At 37.3% G+C, this 23529-nt stretch overlaps 1 protein-coding gene across 2 annotated transcripts in view; it reads right to left on the bottom strand.

The window, feature by feature from the left end:
- Positions 1-1238: 1238 nt before the first annotated feature.
- Positions 1239-23529, bottom strand: part of tpd52 (tumor protein D52) — a 25545-nt gene continuing 3254 nt past the window's right edge. The window contains exons 1-6 of one of the 2 annotated variants that reach the window (XM_015379643.1): positions 13428-13623; positions 10419-10546; positions 8249-8397; positions 7574-7675; positions 2908-2956; positions 1239-2757 (exon numbers count right to left, since the gene is read on the bottom strand). In XM_015379643.1, coding sequence (XP_015235129.1) covers positions 2632-2757; positions 2908-2956; positions 7574-7675; positions 8249-8397; positions 10419-10546; positions 13428-13551 — 678 coding nt within the window. In that variant the 5' untranslated portion in view covers positions 13552-13623 and the 3' untranslated portion in view covers positions 1239-2631. Of the gene's footprint in view, positions 2758-2907; positions 2957-7573; positions 7676-8248; positions 8398-10418; positions 10547-13427; positions 13624-23529 lie in introns of those variants that run through there. The other variant, XM_015379644.1, reaches the window with a different exon arrangement.

The following is a 23529-nucleotide window of genomic DNA, read 5'->3' as shown; positions in this document are numbered from 1 at the left end:
CCTCATAGTCAGAAGCTTATTGGGAACATTGCCTCCTCAAGAGGTCTACTTTAACGCAACAGGCAGCAGTTGTGAGGAAGCATTAATGCAGCAGCCAGCTTTCAGGCTCCAGACAGTCTGGTTGAGAATAGAAAATAAAGCTGTCAGAAGTAGGCGGCACTTCTGTGATTTGCTACCCTCGTGTGGTCATCAAAGGTACTGCATCTGAATTAAATTAATCTAAACCATCATCTCTACGGAAGAGGATTAGGGCCTCTGTAAAAATATAAAAAGCTAACAAATTTTAACATTTTATTTCAGTTTACTGTGGGGAAAAAGTCAGAATTCTGAGATTAAAGTTAAAATTCCGAGATTAAAGTTAAAATTCTGAGATAAAAGTCAGAATTCTGACTTTTTTCCTCATATTAAACTGAAATAAAATAAAAAAATCAGTTAAGCTTTTTTATTTTTTCAGTGGCCCTAATCCTCTTCCGTATGTTTTTATTGTTTATTTGCAGTGATTTTCAGATGAGTCAAAAGGATTCTAATGACTGAATATTTTTGGGGTTACATGTCAAAGATAAAACCAGGCCTCCACATTCCTAAGCCTGACATACAGGGTTTGTACAATATCAAGCCTCTTCCAATGATTGATATTCTGTAAGCTTTTTTTTTTTTTTTTTTTTATTAACAAAATCAGGAAATCTTTTCATTTTTAATGTTATATTCCTGTACTTTCAAAAATTGTAAAACACATAGCTGGAAGTGTAAAACTTCTACATCACCTGCGACATAACTAGAAGCTTTTTGCACTAGAAGCTGTCATGTGACAGCTTCTAGTGCAAAAAAACAATATGCATTCATTCATTAGGCAGGAGTTGTTATGTGACCTGCAGAGGAGCAGCTTAGAACAAACTTGAATTGGCAATTCAGATGCTAAAAATGTCCCAACTACTAAAAGTTGCATCTATTTTGAATTAAAGTGTTTCCCCCTGTTTGTTGGTCAATTATGTCCTCGAAAAAGTAGTTGCAGACTGAATTTTTATTTGTGAAATAAAAATTCTAATTTTTGCTATAGAAACTAAATAAAATTTAGAAACTAAAACATTTTCATCCAAAAGATTAATATACAACTAATAATTTTTTTTTGCTCTTCTTCAGGCTTTAAATAAATACGGTAAACAGAAACACATCTAGAGTCTTGAACAGTACATTATACAGTTAGGGAAATAAATCAGTACAATAAAATAGTATTCAGTGAAAACTTGAGACTCTTTATTGATAACAACCAAAGAAAAAAAGACATATCAACACAACATGTCTTCCTAATCCACAGTCTTTACAGCAAGCAGTATCACTAATGAGTTATACTGACAGTGGGAGCTGATTTTTGCAATACCTGTTATCCATCAGCAGAGGGGAACCTTGTACCAGCTTGGACCTGTAGAAATAATTGTGTCCTTTTAGTTCAACTCGGCTCTATTTGGGTTTTATTGATCATTTTCACTGTTTGAAATCGAATCATATAAAGTGTTATTGCTTCCAGCATATAATCGAAAGAAAGCAGCATGAGGCTGTAAAGCCAAAATAACAGCTTAAAGAGTTTTTGCATTTAGAAGATGGATTTGATGAATGCAAAAGCAGCATTTCTCTAAGAATACTATAAAACTCTGCAGCTTGCCAACAATTGATCAATAAAGCTGTTTTTTTTTTTTTTTCTCCCATCAATGAAATAAAAGAAAAACACTACAGGCAGCGCTGTGTACTACGCAGCATGGGTAGGTTGGGTGTTGCCGCTTTAGCAGAAACAATGCACTAGTGTTTAAATATTGACTCTGGCTGGCTGTGGAGGCTGCATTTATTTCTCTGTCACCTCAGGTCAAGGCTGGACCTTGACGCCATGTTTGCTCTGAGCTGTTCTGCTGATCTTGGCTCTTTTCCTGCAGCTTTCCAAGCACAGGGGGTGTTAATGGTAGTGATGGGGGGGGGGTTCTGACAGGGTCGCTACAATGACATGGGGAAGGATTGAATATGAAGCTTGCAGTCAGTAGTCATACTTATGACACAGTGAATCAAACCCGGAAAGCAGAGTAATCAGAGCGCTGCTTAAGACACATAAACATTAATATTCACGCCTCAGACATCATTAGTCTGGTGAACAGTTTGGCCTAAGAACAAAAAAATAAAGAATAAAGTAATTCAAAACCACACAGGTTTAATAACAATAACTCCAACATTTAATATACTTCTGTAATCGACTTCTTAAGTACAATTGTTTTAAATGTGCAGTTTTCTACACTCGAGTGTTAATTTTATAAAGAAAATAAAGTACACTGGAGCATGTTTGGCATTCAAGCTTTTCTGGTTAGAAAAAAAAGGCAAAGAAAAAAGGAGTGCAACAAGAAAGGAGGATGTTTTCTTGCACACTGAGCATGAACCAACTACATACACCAAAAGACAGGAGAACATGTGCCTGAACCCATCCCCTGGTTTTAGTTTCCACATGTCCAGAGAGGACAGCGGCCACAGAATACTGGGAAGGTGTTTGTTTCCAGTAAGGGAGACCAACACAAGAGTTAGACTAGACAGGGTGGCGGGGTCAGAAGGTTTAAAGAGGGGGGGAAACTGAGGGAGAAGAGGTGAGGTCAAGTCTCATTGCATGGGTGCGTCCTGAGAGGGAGGGTCCTCTGGTTGGCTGATCAGAGACTCAGTGGTTTCAGGGACACCGTCGTCCTGGTTACTGGGAGCACTGGTGGATCCTGCTGGGGTGATCTTAGTCTGAACGAGGAGGGAGAAGATTTCCGTTATTGACTTAAATGATCACATTCCTGCACTGCTTCTGCTAAAATAACATTAATTAAAAGAAAAATAATTATGCTTATGGCATCATCTGGAACATCAAGCAAATCCACGTATTAATCTCATCACCTTCAGTGTCTCCACTTTCTCCTCCAAAGTCTTGAAAGTTGGTGCATTCCTGATAGAGAAACAGAGAGTCATAAGTTGACAAACGAACAGAGCTGAGCCGACTGTGTTTATCAGACCTGCAGCCTGAAAGGCAACACTAACAGTAAGCACAACTTTAGGAGGTGCAGATATCTGATACTGAATATTGGCAAAGCAGCCTTGCCTAGAGGTGGCCCCATTCCACCCAGATCTGTTTTTTTTTCTTAAAGACTGAAGAGACGTTGCTTTAAAAAAAAAAGATCTTAGATCTGTAGATTTTAGAAAAAGAATAAAAAGAAAATGGTGAAAACTTTGAGAAAATGAAACTGGACAGAATGTCAGTCTCCATGCAGATGTGTTTGTGAAGGCGGGTGTTTGTCTTTATTTGGTGCCTCAGGTTTATCTCCTTGTTTTTGACCGACTTTCTGTTAACTGGATGCAGCAGCCTGGCTGAGGGAGATTATCTAAACTGAAGTGTTGCTGTGTGCTGATAGCGGCTCGTACTGTTTGGATCCTGACAGTTAACACTCAGACCCGACTATATTCTCTGACAGGAACGGGGGATGCTTCTCCTACTGGCAAAGCTAATATTGCAAAAGCATTTAATTAAAAGATTCTTCAGGGCAGCAGTGAAATCTTTCTTTACTAAATCTAAAATGTAATTCAAGATCATTTGAATTTATGTTTAAACTGATTTTTATTATGAGCACCTCTGCTGTTAAAATGCCCAACCCTCTTTCATTAATAGGACTACTGAGTTTTGCCCAAAAACAGTAAAGAGAGGGAGAGTCAATCTGCCCAATCACTGGAGATAACCCCTGATGTACTTTTTTTATTTAACTTTTAGATCTCAGGGCCGAGGCGATGTCTGCTGACCCATTAGGTCATCATCTCCCTGCAAGAGCCAGACCCATTTTGAGTTGTCATTTAAAAAAAATCATGTCATGCAAAATGTGGAGCTTCTTGAGAGAGGAAAAAGCCACAGTATCTCAGATCCTCCATCATACATTGCTCAAAAAGGGAACACTCAAATAATTTTGATCTGTATAAAGTTGAATGTCCAGACAACAACAACAAAAAAAATAAATAAAGTTACACAAATATCATCAATGGAAATCCAATGTATTAACCAACAGAGGCCTGGATTTAGAGACACACACAAAATTAAAGTGGAAAAACACACTATAGTTTGATTCAACTTTGATGCTACAGTATGTCCTTGAAACAGGTCAAAATGAGGCTCAGTATTGTTTATGGCTTCCAAGTGTCTATATGACCTCCATACAAAACCTGGGCATGCTCCTGATGAGGTGGTGGATGGTCTTCAGAGGAATCTCCTCCCAGACCTGAACTAAAATATCCGCCAACAAGTCTTTGGTGCAACATGATGTTGGAGGATGTCCCAGCTGTTCTCCATCAGATTTAGATCTGAGGAATGAGTGGACCAGTCCATAGCTTCCGTGCCTTCACCTTGCAGGAAGGTCTGACACACTACAGCCACATGAGGCCTAGCACTGTCCTGCATTCAGAGGAACCCAGGGCCAGCAGCACCAGCATATGGTCTCATGAGGGGTCTGAGGTTTTTTATCCCTGCACCTAATGGCAGTCATGCACCTCCATGTGGCAAACACATGGAGGGCTATATGGCCCCCCGAAGAAACGCCACCCACACCATTGCTGATCCACTGCCAAACCGGTCATGGATGTTGCAGTCATGAGATCGCTCTCCAGGGTGTCTCCAGATCCTGTCACATGTGCCCAGTGTGTCTCTGCTTTCATCTGTGAAGAGCACAGGGCACCAGTGGCGAAATTGCAAATCCTGCTGTTCTCTTGCAAATGCCAAGGCACATGCATCTGTGGACGTTGGGCCCTAATGGAGTCTGTTTCTAACTGTTAGTGCAGACGCATGCACATTTATGGCCCGCTGGAGGTCATTTTGCTGGGCTGTGGCAGTGCTCCTGCTATTCTTGCTTGTACAAAGGTGGAGGTAATGGACCTGCTGCTGGGTTGTTACCCTCCAACGGCCTGCTCTATGTCTCCTGGAGTATTGGCCTGTCTCCTGTTAGTGCCTCCAGCCTCTGGACACTATGCTGACAGACACAGCAAACCTTCTTGCCACAGCTCGCATTGATGTGTCATCCTGGATGAGCTGCACTACCTGAGCCCCTTGTGAGGGTTGTAGAGACCGTCTCATGCTAACATAAGTGTGAAAGCACCAACATTCAAAAGTGACCAAGACATTATACTGAGAAGTGGTCTGTGGTCCCCACCTGCAGAACCACTCCTTTATGGAGTGTCTTGCTATTGGCAATAATTAACACCCGTTGTCCATTTCATTTGCACCGAAGAATGTGAAATTGATTGTCAATCAGTGTTGCTTCCTAGGTGGAGATAGAGTTTGATTTCAGTTGAAGTTGTATTCTGTTGTTTACATGTTTCTTTTATCTTTATGGGCAGTGTACTTAAGAGTGGACATGTGGTTCTTTCTCACACAGTAAATTTTTTTGCCTAATTCTTGGTAGTGACGTTGTAGGATGGACTGATAAACTCATAAGCAGCGAGTTGTGTTTTGTAGTTTGTAATTTAGCTAAGCTTTCTTCTTTTTGTCCGATTCTTTGCATTCACATTCCTCTAAGGGATATGTTCAGACTAATTGTGCCGTTCACAAGACATGTCCTTTTAAATTAGCTAAAGCCTTAACTTTGGCTTGCAGTGGAAGGATCTGTGGATACTTGACATTATTGGACATCACTTTTAAAGGGCATCCTCCCAATCTTAGAAACATTTAAGGGCTGAGAATTTAATAAGGTTGTCAATAAGATTGGACGGTGATGTATAATTCTTTGCTGACTACAGCTTGATGACTCCTTTGTTTGATTCATAATTTATATACCTGTAACATCAACATTAACCAGTTGGGCTGGCCTCCTTACCTTATAGCTGGCATACTAGCTGAATGCGGAATTGATTGTAAGCTATCCGACAGCATTAAGGAGAAGAAAACTGGTGTTAGTCATGTTGCATAAAAACATAGCATGCACAGAAAGAACAGAACAACAAAGGTAAGACGGCTTCACGTACAGAACAAACAGAATTTATACCACCAAGTGGATAAAGCCTATAAACCCCGCTTCATCCCATTAAGATCGATTGTGTGTTATCACAGAGGGTATGTGTTAATCCCCAGTATTAGGGGTGAATATCTGCTCATCAAACAAACACATAAATCAACATCGGAGCAGACCAACAAAAAGAATCAAATGGAGGGATGGAATGCCTCCGACTGCTGTGGGTTCACAGTTCTTTACCCCTCTAAACGACCCGGACTCCATGAGGCTGCATTTCTCAGCACCTGCTGCTTTGACAGGGGCTAATAATCTTGTTTGCTGCTCAATAATCCCCAGAGAAGAAGGAAGAAGACAGCGTAGGTCCTGAGGAAGATCACTGAGCTGCCATTGGGTGTTTTTAATCCGTTTAATCCTGCTTAATCACAAACTGACTGACCAGCCGACTGACAAGAGGGATGGATGAAATAAAAGTTGGGGTGATGTGGAGGGTTACTAAAATCTCTCATCAGTAGGTCAGACCTCAAACACAACTGGAACTTGGTATTGGCCAGTAAAAGCCTGATTGATGGATCAAATATTAAAACAGTAGAGGCACCAATTAGGTGATCAGAGATCCCAATTTTCATCTAAATCGTATCTAACCTGTATTCAGTGGATTAAAATAACTTAAAAAATAGATATTCTTTCCCTACTATTTTATAAGGCAGCTTTGTATAACAGTAGTTCCTCTAACTACTTTTTTTGGTCTATAAACGCATCAACAACAGCATGTAGAGTTAATCCTAACCATTCCTACCTTTGGTGATTAAGGTTTTTAGGACTCTTTTTTTAATTACCGGAAGTAAGTTAAACATTTGGGAGTGGCCCAGATAGAATCCTGATTTGAATCTGTAAACACAGCTAAAGATTAGGGTAATGGAAAGGAGGTTTATAGAGTTCATCCCCAAAGACTAATTCAAAGACACTCATAGCAATGATGACATTTTTGAGACATATGCCCGTGTCATTTCCTTTCACATTTTCATTCCCAATTGCTTTAATAATGTAGGGAATTAACTGTACTTAGGTGTAATCTTAAAAAAAACTAAATATAAGAACAAGTTAAAGGTTGGGAATACATACATAGATGTATTAATACTGATATGTTTGCTTAGATTCTATTGTATTAAAAACGAATACTTCAGCACAGCAATGGGAAGCTCAGAAATTGAAGAATCAGGCTGGAGATGCATGTTAGCCAGGAAAAGGCAATTGATGCATCTCCATTAAAAAATTAAATACTAAACAAAAACCTGTCAGATCTTTTTCCTGTAATTATCAAAAGAAAATGCCAAGTTTGAACTAAGAAGGGATTCAAACGGAAGTGATTTCAAAGTCTCTCTTTCTATATGAAATGGATGCTTTTAGGATTTTATATGAAACACTATTAAACTGAAGGTATTTCAGACAATTAAGTATTCTATCACATCACAACACCTTTGGGGTAATTTGGAACAAATGCTGATTAGTTTTCTTATCTCAGAAACCGCTTATACGGAGATTACCCAGAGTTCCAGAGGACAGCCTTCGATTTAACGTACCTGACATCCTCCAGCTTCTTGCTAATGGCTGAGCCCATGTTGGAGAAGGCCGCTGTGGCTTTCAGACTGGCCTGAGATAGAGTTTCAGATGTCCTCCGATAGCTGGAATGCAGCAGGGGGAGATGGAGAGAAGAGGATATGAATGTAATAAAAAAAAAGAATGAGGGATCAAAGGCTGAAAAGAAACATCAAGGTCAGAATCAAACTTCAATGCCTTCTTCATTTAAAACAAGCCTTGGAGAATCTGAATGCTGCTCATTTCCTGTAGAAAACCCCATCAAACAGTTGCACACAAGCCACAGGCAACCTGTCAACAGCACTGGCATCTTCCCCCCCTCTGATAGTGGAGATGTTTCTCTGTAGCGCTGACAGCCAGCTGTGTTTTCAGCGCATTCAGAAATACAGAAGCATAAAGAGGAGCTTGAATAATTTACATACAATAGAGCTGTAGCTCGTGAGGTTTTCATTCTTTCATTGGAAAGTTCAAAAGGTTGGCTGAACATGCTCAGAGTCATTTCATTATTATTTCATAATCCATTGAAGCAGAATTTGTTTTTGGTTGGATGATTGCATGGATGAGAAAAAATAAGATGAAACACAAAAATCTAAAAGCCTGATACGTGTAGAAAATACAGTCAGACATGAGCTGATATTCTGTCAGGTAAAAATACTCACGCTGTGGAAGTGGTGACTTCCTGCCAGGTTTTGGTGATGTTCTGTTTCAGCTCATTTAAAGGAGTGATGCCCAGTCTCCTCTTAATGTCTGCAAGCTGCTTTTCTTTGGCTGCCAGCACCTGGGACAGGGTCTGGATCTCATCTTCAACCTGACACAAACACACACATGAAGCTGCATTATGGGATGTGGAGCCTAAACTGGATCCATCCTAAATGCTCAATTCCGATTTTTTTTGTGAAATCCAATTTTTTTTGCGTTGCTGTTCACATTTCCAAATATATGCGACTTGTATGTGATCTCCTGAAGTGTCCTGCATGTGCAGTACAGGACATAATGACGTCACAAGCAAGCGTGCTAAGTGTTTACGAAATTAAACATGGTTGGTAGTTCTGGAACGCACCTGCCGATCTTTCCCAACCTTAAAAACGTAATCTTTTCAAGATGGTAAAAAAAAAAAAAAACTGCTCTTCCCATTATTGTCCACGATGGTTGTTGTTTTTCTTCCCGCTTCTGCTTGGGAAGACGCAGAATAGTGACCTTTGTTGAGTATTAATGGCGTACAGCTCGTATGAATGCGATTTGGCCGTTCCGACACAGGTTGCTCTTGTAAAGATCAAATTCAGGACCACATAGCCAAGTGGCCTGGTGTTGCATTGTAAGAAAAAAAATATTGGATCTGTGTTGTTCAGACAGCTATGAAAAGATCAGGTAGAGGTATGGGCAAGAAAAAAAAATAGATTTGGGTCACTTCAGGCTGCATTGTGAACGTAGCCTTTGTTCAACCTCCCAGGAGTTCAAACAGAAAACATCAGAGCGGAAATGAAGAACGTAAATATATGTAGCTGGGGATAAAAAATTGCTGCTTAGACTAAAGCTAGTACTTTTTTAACCTGAAAATAATTATGAAATATTAATCTTTTGAAGTAAGCACATAAAACTCACAGAAGTAGATCAGACTCCTTCTAAATATGTTTATTTGCATTTTTTAGTTTGTAAATTTTCAATGAGATCTATTTTTCAATTCACTCTTATTTAGCCTGTCGGCAGCAAAACATGTGGACTCAATGAGAAAACAGCAAAATGATTATTTAAGGAACAAAGCACAGCGAAGATAATAATAAAGAAATCAAATCTGAGTGGAATAAATAAATCATAATCAACAGAAGTTATTAGAGGTACAATGATGCTTCAATAGATGCTTAAAGACACAGAAAGTTTCAATCACTTGTTTTCTTAAGGATTCAAAGGTAATCGCAGTCATTAGCATCTCACAGAGTTTGGGAATCGCTAAGGTTAATCTTGGCCTTGAATCAGTGAGCTCAAACTAGCTGCAACTCAAATGTTTGCTTTCTAATCTTCAACTATCTAAAACACTAGGATTCAAACAGAAATCATTAAAAACCTGCCATCCATAGTTTCTAGTAAAGCCAGATCTGTGATGTCATCAATACGCACACAATATAGAAAATGCTGTATTCCTGCATGTCTTTCAAAAACCTTGGATTTTCAGTTTTCTCCAATTCTAAGAAAGTCAATAAACCAATTATGTGTCTAATAGCTTCACTGCCTCAATATACTATGCATAAACATGAGGATTTTCCGCAAATACTTTTTATCAGCTTTTCTTTCTAAAATAACCTGATACAGAAATTGCTAAGTTTTGATCACATCACCCAATGTGTTTTTTCCCCCCAAACAACTTAGAGCCACTTTAGACATAAAACAGGGGGAATGGACTTAATGTTCTCAAGTGAAATAGAGAGTTAAAGAACAAACATAAAATATTTTCATTTTAAGCTAAAGTAATTTTTCTTTATGAAAGTAATGTTCACAGAGGACGGAAAAATAATAATGATCTAAATCTACTGTCCTGCAGATTTTAGCATCCCTGCTCCAACATGGTCAATTCAAATGACAGAAATATCTCTTCATCATGCCATCAGGTTTGGCAAAGGACTGGTAACAAGGCAATAATTCGATGCAGCTGTGTTGTTGCAGGGATGCATCTAAAACCTGCAGGAAAGTAGATGTTGGGGAACAGGGTTGAAGACTGTTGATAAATAATGGAGGGCCTCTGATAAAAGGTGTAAACATTAAAAGCCTTGTCAAATTAAAGATTTAGAGGGAAACATTATTTGAATAACAATCTAACACCCGCTCCCTTCTGACCTTAGCCAGCTCCTCCTGCAGTTCCTGACGCTCTTCCTCCGTCAATGTGGGCGGAAGAGGAGCTGGACCAACAGATGTCACTGCATCCTCTCCCATCTCTGCTACAGAGTCTGGTTGCTCCTGGAAACCTGGCAGGTAGAGAAATACAAAGAAAGACAGATTCATCTCCCAAACTCTTCACAGAGGAGTGGAAAAGAGAACAGTAGAACAATGGCTGAAAGACATGAGTCTGAAGAAAAAAAAACTGTTTTATTCCACTGACAAAGATGCAGCCATATTTTTGCACTTTAAACTAAGATTACAAAGTGTGCACACCTCTACTACGTATAACAAATAAGTCTCCAATCTTTAAATAATAATGAAAAAATGAGAAATACAACACAAAAACTGAATAAACAGTTAGTGAATAAAATGTACCTAAAGAGAAGAAGTCAAAAGAGGAAGTTGATGCTGGAACTTCAGGGGGAAATTGGCCAAACCTGTTTATTAACTGACACAGGAGCAGCCTATAGAGATCTAAACACTCCGTTTAGGGGGTTTTATTTCTTAGGCTGCAACTAGATCAGTTTTAAGACATGTTCTTTCCTACCATCATATGTTCCTGTCAGCCCCCTCAGCTTTTAGTGCAGGCATAAAGAGCAGTGGAAGTCAATTAAGTCGGCAGATTTTATCACTGGCAGACGGATTTTATTGCATTCGTGCATCCAAGCTGTCATTTGCAGCTGCAATATCACATGTTGTTTTTGCAGCTCCTATTTACTTTGACCCAACCATCCTACTAACATAGACTGGTTATTTTACTGTAATGCTGCTGACTTAAAACATAAAATCAGATTAATTTCTGGACAAAAAAAAAGTAATGACTGACAAAATAATGTTACATGTTGTGTTATTCCAAATATTTTATATATTCATAAAACATACTTTGAGATAAGAGTCACATTAATTCATCATGCCCTCAATTAACCCCTTTTCTCAAAGAATTGTGGTCCACCCCACTAATGCTATACATAATACAACTACAAACCAGGTTATAAACAAAGAACTTCCATTGTTGACTACATAAATGTGCAAACTTTCAGGTCAACTCTAAGAAGCTGCATTTTGTTTTTACATTTCTGAACTCACTCAGTGGCACAGTCTGAAAGTGCACAGCTTGCTGTTAAAGGAGCAACTCACTCAGAACGTGAGAGCAGGAAATAAGGCAAAGGTTTGAGCGTGGAAGTTTAGCTTGTTCCACTAAATTGCACATCACTCCCTGGCGCCTCCAGTCACATCATTTCCTCCCGACAAGTTCTCCCCCAATGACCACCCAATTTTGTGTAACTTTCAAAGCAACATAAACAATTCCAATTTTCAAACACACAACTGTATTTGTACAAGATTTGTGGAAAAAAAAGAAAAAGATAAATAAAATAAAAGCCCTTTTTGGATGAAGGATGCTTACAATAAAAGTGTTAACTTTCCTTAAGCACCGTTAAGGAATTAGCAAAAATAAAAGCTTAACTTCTATTCAAAAATTTCTAATTCTTCAAACTGAGATCTATGTTGAAAAAGAAACGGATTACTCTACCTAACTAGATCTGGAACAAGAGAAGATTTGGAAACAGCGGCGATAGCAAGAAGATGTAAGGCCATGTGTTTTAACGGCCCTTACCATGAATAATAAGAATATTTTCAGGGAGATTCCTTCCTGGCAAATGTAAAGAGGACTAAATATCATCCACATAGAGGGAAGCAGTCATGCTAACATTTAGGAAAGAACCAGTCTCCTTAATTAATCTTTCCTCAGTTAGATAGTAAAGATACACAGTTTACTAAAACCACAAGATACAGTTCAGCAACCTCTTTTTAGAAGCTCTCATCCCTGCACCATGATATACAATCAAAGATGTGCCCCAGTTGTCCACCGGTCGACTTTTGGATAGTTTTGTTTAATCTGCTTTTTTGTAGTGGATGGTGGTGAGATAAGCTCCAATCTCTCTTTATCAGGGCAGTTTTTCATCTTCTCAGTTTAGCTCTAAATGTAGATACCTGGGAATTTAGGTTAGCAGCTTTTTTTGTTTTTGTTTTCTGACTTGATGAGAACAAAGTAGGGATGATATAGATGAACTTAACATTTCACCATTATATTATTTGATATTTCTTGTGATAATTGATCATATCAGTTCATCACAACACTGAGAAAAAAAGTTACAACAAAAATAGTGACAATCCCCATCATTGTCAATTTTGAGTGCATACAAATCTCATTAAAGTCCAATTAACAATTAGCAGGTCAAATGAACAATTCCCAATGATTTATTTGTGCCTATAAAAAGAAGACATTAAACTAACTTCAATGACGTTCTCTTATCTCTCTTATTTTGAGTAAAGGCTAAGATAACAAATAGACCTTTGTGTTTATCCCCCAAGGAAAAAAGGAAACCATAGATTACATATTAAACATTTCAATCATTAATCTGATCAGTGTAAACTACAAAAACTGTTAAACTTTATATACATTTAGCAAGATCTACCGCTTTATATATATATAAAAATTTATTTATGGAATTTGGATTTATTCCTCCTTGTCATTTATCTTTATTTGTATCATGAATCAGTTAATTACCACACAGAGACTCAATGATTGTTATAAAAGTATGTAGGATTAATATGCCTTAAAAAGAAATTAATTTAGGATTTTAACAACATTATCTTGGAAACTGACTCCATAACATATTTTGAAAACCAGGCGTTGGTGGAAATAAAGAACATTCATACATGTTGGTTGGTTTTGTATCATAAAGAGAAATAAAATGATACAACCGTATAAAAGGATTAAAGAGGAACTGCAACAAATATAGCAAACACCTACAATAATAACCCCACAATCTTACAGTTAGTGTTTCCCAAATTCTTCCTGTTCAGTGACCCAAAGCCATGCTAGCTTTTTTTTTTTTTTTTTTTTGTACAGCTCTCACACACACCCCCCTCCACTCATTCTCTCCCTTTCCTCCTTATGATTACCTCTGGATCTGACAGCTGGCGAACTGGGCGGCGTGTCGCTGTAAGCTGGGGAGAGGAAGAGGTAACTGGAATTGACTCCTTGTTCAAAATCAAAAGGAGAGCTGTATTCTTCCAGAGGCTCCATATCTACGGGTCGCCAGAACCACCTCTACGCCGCGATCTCTACCTCAGCAGAGCCCGTCGAGTCCTGATTGTCTGCATGTGATCCAGCCGCGTGCTGGTTGTCACCGTCTCTCCTTGCTTACGACACTCTGGACTCTTGTTCTCTTTGTGATGAACACTTAAGCAGATTTTAGATCGGTGTAAGAGCAGAAGGTCAAAATGAAACAATATGACGCCACGTTTTCATTACTCATTGGTGCAGCAGGCCAAAGGGTTGTTAAAACTCTGCTCCTTGCAGACTTAATAAGTTACCAGTCGCCTCAAGCATCTGTTGCAGATCTCTGAAACAAACACACAGTCTCTCCCTCTCCACTATAACCCTAAAGGTCACTTCTCAGTCCATCATTCTAACATCCCTTTCTGCAACCAGTGCCGCCGGTTTTTGGATGCTTGCTTGCTGAGCTTCAACACCCTCTCTGCCATTTGCACTCCTACATTACTTGCCATCACCCAGCTTGTAAAGTGAGGAGAAAGTAGGAGAGGTTCCATTTGTGCGAGAGGGTCATGTGGTTATATGTGTAGGGGCGCATTAGATGAAAAGCATAATCTGCAGTGTCCCAGATTACAGCAGAGCGCTAATCCAGGGAGGCCTGTCCTACCCAGAGCAGCAGCAGTAATGCTAGTCAGGCAGAATGAGAGGGGAGGACGCCCCCCGGCTAAACTGGCTGCTCTGGAAGTAATGGAGAGAAAGTTCTTTATGTTCTTTTAACAAAAGAAAAGTGCTACTGTGTGCGTAAAGTACTGGAGTTTATTCATTCCTTCTACGCAACAAGGACATTCACTTAACTGCAGGTTGCTGTTATAAAACAGTCACACAGAAACACTAAAAGCTGTACAAAGATTGATAGGGAAGAAATAAAGAATAAGCATGTTTCCATAGCAACTCAATCTCTATAAAATACATAAATCAGGCATTATAACATGACAACCTGCCTGATAGTGTATGGGTCCCCATTCTGCAGAAAATGTAACCCCCTCCCCATTTACTGGTCAGATCCCTTCAGGTTTGCAATGTGTTGTTGACTTTCCCAGTCATATTTGTGATAAACAAACCCACACATTGATGAACGTTGTTAAAGCATTTAAACTTTGGATTCACTGCAAAATATGAGATTTCAGATTGTGAACAGTTTAATGCAGATCCTAGAGTAAAATTAAACAGCTCTTAAAGGGGAACACCATTTTTTTTTTTTTTTTTTTACATTGGCCACTTGATTTTACGTTATTATATCATGTTCTACTCACCCATATGAGTTTTGTGTTATTTGGAGCTGTTCTGAAGATATTCGGTTTTGTAATCCAAGTAACGTCTTTCTTTGGGCAACGAGCTGAAGGCACAAACTAAACTGTTCATAATTTATTATTTATGGTACGCCAGCATTCATAGCATGAAGGCGAATCACAGTCCGCCAGACATCCCGGTTATATTTTTTATATTTATATTTTTTAATAACAAAGTGGAAAATGCTATAAGAACGTAAAATCAAGGGCCCAATGTAAAAAAAAAACGACGTTTCCCTTTAGGATTCACAAAAATAAGGTAAATTTAGAAATATATACTAAAAAATTTAAGTTAATAATGGTGCATATTCCTCTGCAGCTACATTTTTGTATTGTAACGTATCCAGACTCATTTTCTGAGACTGGAGCCACATGTTCTGTACAATCTCGTCTTCCTCACAAGTAAACGGCAGAAAGACGAGAGGAGAGTGGCCCCCTGGCAGGTAAACGTTAAATAATTCAAAGAAGATATCATTTATGATCAACTTCTATTTCTTCAGGATCTTTTTTTTTCTTAAAACAAATCCAGCATGCCACATTAATTACTTGAATGGATGGCACTAGTTCCTGACCTTTAGAAGGTCTTAAAATAGGTGCAACCATGTTTGTAGGCGCAGAGCAGATCTTCAAAGAAGGTGTATAGTTATTTGCTTTCACAATTCAGCCGACAGTTTGCCTTCATCAATATGCAGATGATATTGACACAAACTCATGGATGGATAATATGCTAATGTAAACATTTACCACATGCAAAGGGATTTTCAAAATCAGAAACTCAATTACGGCTGCAGTTTTTGCATCTTTTTAGTAAATAGTAAAAGTCCTGTACCTAAATAACCCATTTTCAAGTCAGGAGGCTCCAAAGCACATAACTGGACATTTAGTTATTCATCCTTTCACGGACATATTCACACGCAGGTGGTACTTCTGAAAGTAGGGTGCAAACTCGCACAAAATTTTCTGCGGCCGATGTAACTCCAAAGGTACAGTGAGAGATGAGAGAAATAGATTCTGTGTGCACGTAAAGATATATGGACCACCAGAAATAACAAATCTAATAATATTAATAAAAAAAATTTAAAGATAAATGCAGCGGGATGGCAGACAATCTTTATACATGACTGAAGTTAAATATTTGACATGATTATATGAAAAAAATATAAAAGAACATAAAAAGAGCCTACAAAGAGACATGGGGAGGGATACTCGCCACAACTGGGATTTTTCTCTCTTCATATTATAAATTATAAAGTTCTGTGCACAAAGCACGGGACAATTAGCAGACAAAGATAACTTTATTACATATTACATCTCTGATATTTAAATTTTGTAATTATAATCATTTTATTTGATTTACATCTTTACTAGCACTTTGAAATAACATACCTATTTGAGTACAATATTTATAATATTCTTATTTAATTTAATCTTTTTAATTATCATTATCTTTCTTTTACGGTCCCTATCAAACTGCCTGTATCACACAATCTGCTCATTTCATTGGTGTGAAACTAAACCTCTTTGCACATTTTAACATTAACGCAGCGATTTTTGTAGATCACCTACAACATGCCGACTTATTGCACACTCAAAAAAAAATTATTGCACATACAATTTAATGTTTCTTATTTTGAGACTCTGAAGATCAGAGCCTTAAAATGTAATAGCATACCTAGTACTGCATCCAAGCTTTTCACTGCAATATAAATTTTACTGATAAAGAGATATATGCAGTACTCTATAATACACCAAGGTATCACAGAGCCTGTGTGACACACCCAGCAAAAGCTGCATTGGACTGAAATGTAGGAAATGTACAGGCTGAGTTGATACATTAATGCAGTAATTATGTTGCAGAAACTAATTTGGCTTTGTGGTATTGTTGAAAGGCGCAACAGGGATCAGGGAATATGTTTTTTTATTGAGGTGTGTACGGGTTGCGACAATGCTTAGGTGTGTCAAGGTAAAACCCTCATTGATGGAGGAACCCAAAGCATCCCTGCAGAACAATTCCCAAGGCGTCACACTGCCTCCACTGGCTTGCATGGTTCCCTGTTAGCTACCATGTCCTCACCAGGGAAACAATAGCTATTATTGTGCTGTCAAAGAAAAGCTGTACTAAAACCACGCAAAAAGGGACTTAGAAAGGGTCACTTTTCATTAGCTTTGAATCAGTATAAGAGGAAAAGAAAAATCCCTGGCAAACAAGGAGATCCTTAAACACATTTCCAACTATTCTCTTTTCTAAGGAGGCAGATGAGCAGGTCCACACTGGCCTTTTCTGAGAAATGTAATGGATTAAAAAACAAAGAAGGGCCAAATATTTGGAAAAAAACACGAGCACATTGAGCAAATCTTATTTTGATAATTCTGGATCAGATCCGTGCATTTCACTCTGAATGTGGCTGCAGATACATTGAACACCATTCAACACCATTAAAATTATTTTATTTTAAAGCGAAACGCAAATATGCCCAGAGCTATGGTACTTTGAGATGTACTGATACGTAGATTAGATGCTTTCTGATTGGTCATTATCAAAGGTTTTTTCCCCCTGCATCGGCTGATATGTGTATGTATCCACTGATTCATTAGTGCATTCTGCATGATGTCTAGAAATCACATGAAAAACATTCAATGCTGCTCCCTCCCTTTGCCTTTTGTTAATAACTCTGTTCATTATGCTAAAGAAAAAAATGTATCCATTTAAATGTACCTATACTATCCAAGCTGACAGAAAGACAGTTATTTGTTGAGAAGGTAATTGTGATGTTTTGTTTTTTTCCTTATTTTTTAATTAGTGTTTTTTCTAGCAGAAAAAAAAAACTTTTATTGAAAAATTATATTTCAAGTAACTTCCTTTAAAAAATCAAATAAAATATTGTTGGTCGTGCTTCGAAGAAATTTCCTTTGAAATTTCTTTGTGTGTTAAAAATGCAAACTTTAGGTTGTTTTATTTTGATTTTAAGTAACATACAAGCATAGTGAGCAGGATTGCAAAGTTAAGGTAAAACAATAGAGATTTTTTAAGATTTCTTCATGAATTAATATTTAAACAATGTGCCATCTCTGTAGGATAAAAAAAAAAAAACGGTCAGTCACTTGTGATGCATCTCATCCGGTTTTGTGCATTTAGCCAAATATTACCAAATCATGTCTACAAACCGGCTCAAACTTAACATATACAAACCAGGGCTGGGGATCAATGATCGATTCTCATTTTAAACCATATCAGCATGGAGGCAGAGCCATGTTTTAAAATCTATCTTTTTATTTAGAAAATGTTGAAGTGTGGTTTGATAGCAGCACCTCTGTAAACATGAAACCTCTCAGCATAGATTCTCAACTGGATTTAGAAGACTTCAGGACTTTGACTAGTTATTTGTTTTACATTTTATCAGTTCATTTTCAAATATATAAACTAAACAAGTATTTCAAACAAACTTGACTAACAGGGTAACAAATTCATACCACAGTACACAAGAGACACAAAAAGTACAAGTGATCAAATAATAAATTGCATTGCATACATTTAAGTCATTATTTATGCAATATCTTAGATGATCATCAGCATGCTCATGACCCGGAATCAAACAGATAAGAGTAGAGAAACTCAGCCTTCTGCTTAGACTGTAACAGGGGACAAACAGCCATTTTTAATTGGTTAATGCGGCACAGCGTAAGATCAATTATCCAAGGCATAGCCTGTCACATGATTGGCCGAAAACAAGAATCATGAGACATGAATGACTGCGTGAACTGGACCCAAAGAGTTCCCATGACATGTGCATCATGGGAAAACAATAAGGAGAGCTGCAGATGGAGCAGACATACTGTACATGTGTCTGCAATCCAGGCTCTGATAACTGGAGGAAACTGTTATTCTAATCTCCTCTGAGGTAAACTGTCAAAAAAAAAAAAATCAGAAAATCTGAATCAGGTTAGCGTAATTAAAACATGTCATGAAATTTTGTATGGCCAAGTGATTTTGCAGTGGTTGATGTTTTCTGCGTTGGCCGTTTAATTTACTCTGCTGAGGTTTTTAATGACTGAACAAAATTAGGAAATTTGAGACACAAAAGGGAAGAATCTGTTTTTCACTCCAATAAATCTGTTTTTTAGGGAAGAAGGGCACAAAAATAGTAATCATGGAAATACACCATAAGAAGTCATACTTGGGGCACAGTAACCAAGAAGGAGTATTAATCACAGAGACTAAAATGGATTCATGATATCATGGCCTTCGTGCAAAACGCTGTGTTTGGTAGGAAACACGTCATGAGCCTGAACAAGTTCCCAAAGTAAAACATGGTGGTGGCAGCATTATGCATTAGTCTTTCTTCATTTTACACAGAAAATGGAAGCTCGTCGGAATTGGGGAAGAAAGTATGCAGCTAAATATATGGATTTTATGGAAGATCTGTTAAAAACTGTAAGGTTTTTTAGTGTAAGGATGAATACATTTGAATGGTAGGATCTAAAGCACACTCATACATTCAGAAGCCAAGTAAAATCCCAGAAATAAAACTGAATCCATAAGCTATGGCTAGACTTAAAAACATATTTTCAAATATACACTCCTTTCAGTCTTAGCAACTCTGAGCTACTACAGGTGCAAATGTGTAGTATACACACTGCACATATATGAAAGATACAGACTACAGAATGTACAAGCAGACATCGAGTGCAAAGGAAAAATGCTGCTTCACTGAAAATAGACCAAAGCTAAATTTAAAAAAAGCTGAAAAATATCAGCATTTTTAAAAAGCTGCAGTAGAAAGCCCAACCAGTAGGGGGAGTCAACTACGCAGGTCGGATAAGATCCTCAGTAAAGATAAAGAATTTGTTTTCATTATTATTATGTTTTAAACTGGGCAGTGATTTTAAAAATATGACAGAGTATTTCATAGGTAATATTACTGTGTTTGTCATTATTGACGGTCTGGTTCCACCTTAGCTGGTAAACTAGCCCCATCCGCCAGCGGCCAAAATCATTTTTGCCTGCGAGTGGCCTAGCATCGAACAATACCCCAGGCCCTAGAACTGGCGGGCCAATCACAACGCAGAGATGTGTTTTTAATTTCTGGATGCAAAGTGGGCGGGGTTTTGAGGGCGGGATGACAAAGCTTTGCGACGCTGGAGAAAACACAACAAGGAAGATGGCAACAACAATTGAACAGTTCTCGTTTGACTCAGCTTTGGAATCAGTTTTGAAAGTATTAGACTTGTGGTTTTCATTTAAACGTGAGCAGGAAGCGGCTCTGCGCTCATTAATTTTTAAGAAGGACGTATTTGCTGTTTTACCGACAGGCTGTTTGTTTACATTCCCCAACCAGCTTTCTGTCACGCTTACTACGTCACAGTCAGTTGCGCTCATTGGTCAGAGCGTTGGCCAATAGGCACAGACATGGTTTGAAAAACAACGGGTTGTTCTCATCAACAATTTTCCGATGTCTCATTCATCGGGACCAGACTAAATTAAACATTTAATCTAACAATCTCACTTATCCGGCTAGTTCCACCTGATTGACTGCCCTTAGTGGTGGCATATCTTTGCACTGGTCATGTCTCTGCAGTGCGGTTGGCCATCTGTTACACCTGTGAGCAAACGTCATTTTTGTGCAAATGTGCAAAACCAGGGGTGTCCCGATATTACAAAGATTATTTACATATTTTTTAGTGTGAAGTGATAGATCAATAATTGATCAAGTGATATTCCTCAAACAGAGAATAATAGACAACATCAGCTATGAGAACAGCTGACGGTTTTATTGTTTAATATTTGGTTTTATTTGTTTTAATCAATATATTTTATTATATTTGTTTTATTCCTTTAACGTTCTATGCTGTTTTTATACAATTTTAACTTTACCTGATATGTACAGCGCTTTTTGGCAGCTGTGGTTTTTTCAAAGGGCATTATAAATAAAGTTGAGTCGACTCATTCCTTATTCACAAAAGAGTTAGATAAACTTTAAAAAGCAGCAGATAGAAGATAAGTGTTTCTGAGCTTTCTAATATTGGATTTTAGATTTTAGAGACGGGCCGATATAATTTCTTTTTTTTTAATCATATCAGACCAATTTCCGGTATCAATGTCGGATCAGGACAGCCCGAGACAAAACCCAGAAAGTATTGGAGATTTCATTACAGCATAAGGTTACATAAAAAGTAGTAACTCTGGTTGGCTAAATGCAAATGCAGACCATACTTTACAGACTTTTGTAAGTAGAGAAGCGAAAAAAAGATTACCAAACTTTTTATTCCACTCAACACTTGCACGATTAGGGGTTTTCCTTTTAAAAAAAAAATTTTGCAATATGGAAAAAGTTTGAAAAATATTAATTCTACAATTTCTTATGAAAATTATACTTTTCGATAGTATGCATACATTCACATAGGGAAACCTTACTACAACCAAACATAAAAAAACATCAACAGAATTTTGCAGTGTGGACGTTCGTGTTGGGAATTATTATGCATTATATATAAATGTTAATGTTAATATAAATGCATCAAACTAATCATTAGCAGTTTGTGAAACTCAACAAGCCAGTAAAATAATCATTTTTCATGAATGATTTACTCCAATAAATGAATTAGAGCATAGAAAAACAGTGGCATTTATGGGCACAGTGTTTAAACTGTCAGCCATAATGAAAGAAAAAATGTTTAAGCTCAGACTAGTATTTACACCAAAAAAGGTAGTAGATATGCTACTTCAGCTTTCCTGCAGCAAACCATTTTGTACAGTACAACTATTATAGATATAGACAACAGAAAGCTACAAAACAAATGAGTATTCTTTGTATTCATTAGGTTAATATTGTATTATCAGTAGGAGTTGAGAGAGAGCAAAGAAAGAAAAAGTTTTCCATAAAAATGTATAAAGAACGTAACAGCAAACCTGAAAGAGCAACTGTCCAACATTGGGAGTAGTTCTAGAAAATTAATTGGGTTATGCAAGACAGTGAAAGAGGGATGTTAGAAAAACACAGGGCCAGAAATTCAAGTATTTCTGTTTTAAAGCCTAGGCTTAATCACAGGGTTTACCAGTCTACACCATCTCCAACAAGAATGTCAGACAAACAGAGCTGCTTTTTTTAATTTTATTTGACTAATTTACACAATTAAATCATCAGATACTTAGAAAATATCATCTATAAGCTACACATTGCGCTCCATTTAGCAGGGAGAGCTCAGTTTTTTTTAACGTTGAAAATCATTCAGTTGAGAGGACCATTGGTCCAAACCTTCTCAATGAAAATGCTTGCAGGAAGCAGCAAATTAGTTACAATGGTTTCTTTCAACTTTTTAAACTCTGGAACTAGAGTGAAGGGAGTCTGTTTGTTAACTTGCATACACACTGAGGCGTCTCTCCCCAACTCATCTTCTTTTGCTGTAAACCATGTAAATGCTGCATTTTAACTTTATGTTAACTAAGGCTTGTTTTAAAAAGAAAAGACTTCCTTAATATCAGATATAAATGTATAAAGGTTAGGACCTTCTAACAAATAAGAATATTATGCTATAGTGCCTATAATAATATAATCCAGTACAAATTAATTTAAACAAGTAATGACACAAATTTACAAATTTGATATATTAATGCAATCCCATTAAGATCACTTTAAGTATCTGAAATACTGTATTGTGATACTGTTTAAGATTAGTTCTTCCCCATTATCCAAAGGTCTGACCCATTTCTATTAGTTTAACCATCTTAGCCAATGGAGATCGATGGATCATTGAAAACTGGCAACACCAATGGGAGCAGATATATTCAGATTATTTCTAGAATAAATGTCACTCAGGTCAACAATTTTTCAAACAGCAAAGACATTTACTCCTTAGTGGGGGTCTGTCTATGATTGGTGGAATTTCTGTTAACACATTTGCCTTTTAGGACATACACGTGTACATTTAAATCAGAGGCGTAAAAATGTGCATCACTAAACAAATGTCAGACATAAGGGCACTTTTATTCCATCAAGCTGGATGATTTCATAAGAAAAACCCAAGCCTGAGTGTAAATATTTGAAAGAAAGTTCAAATCAAACATAGGACACACTGACATAATGATTATTATGGTTTATTTTATGCAGCTACAAACTGAGTCCAATTTGACTTTTTGGCACTTTTTCCTTTTTCTGTACATTGTTTTGAAAATTGAAAAACATCTAATTTCATTTTAAGAATTCACATGACAAATAACTTTTAGAAGGAAAATAAATAAACAATTGATGCATTTGATTTAATCTTCTTGATTTATTTGGCAGCGACATTTCATGGACTGAGCGCAGAGCCTCTTCAGATAGAAAAGATAATGGCATTATAGTAGAGAGAGCAACAGAATAGAGAGCCTGTTAAACTCCTTTATAAAGATATGGTAAACCCTTAAATAATTAATCATAAAATTGGCTTTTACACATTAACTTATATATAGGTTCCTTTAGTAAGTTCAGGGAAAAAGCTAACTGAAAAAAAGACAACATACAAATGAAGTTAGGAGGACCCTTTTTAGACAGTTTAAAATAATAAAATATAATAGAAGCATTTCTATTCCTAATGTTAAAAGAACGTTAATAAATAGGAAATCCAATTATGCTTTCCCTTAAGTTCAAGTATGGCTTATATAACACAGATCTATGTGATTTAA

This window comes from Cyprinodon variegatus, unplaced genomic scaffold (genome assembly GCF_000732505.1).
Source record: "Cyprinodon variegatus isolate N-32 unplaced genomic scaffold, C_variegatus-1.0 Scaffold196, whole genome shotgun sequence".
Taxonomy (NCBI): domain Eukaryota; kingdom Metazoa; phylum Chordata; class Actinopteri; order Cyprinodontiformes; family Cyprinodontidae; genus Cyprinodon; species Cyprinodon variegatus.
Note: the sequence above shows the minus strand (reverse complement) of the source record. Positions and strands in the feature narration are given on the sequence as shown.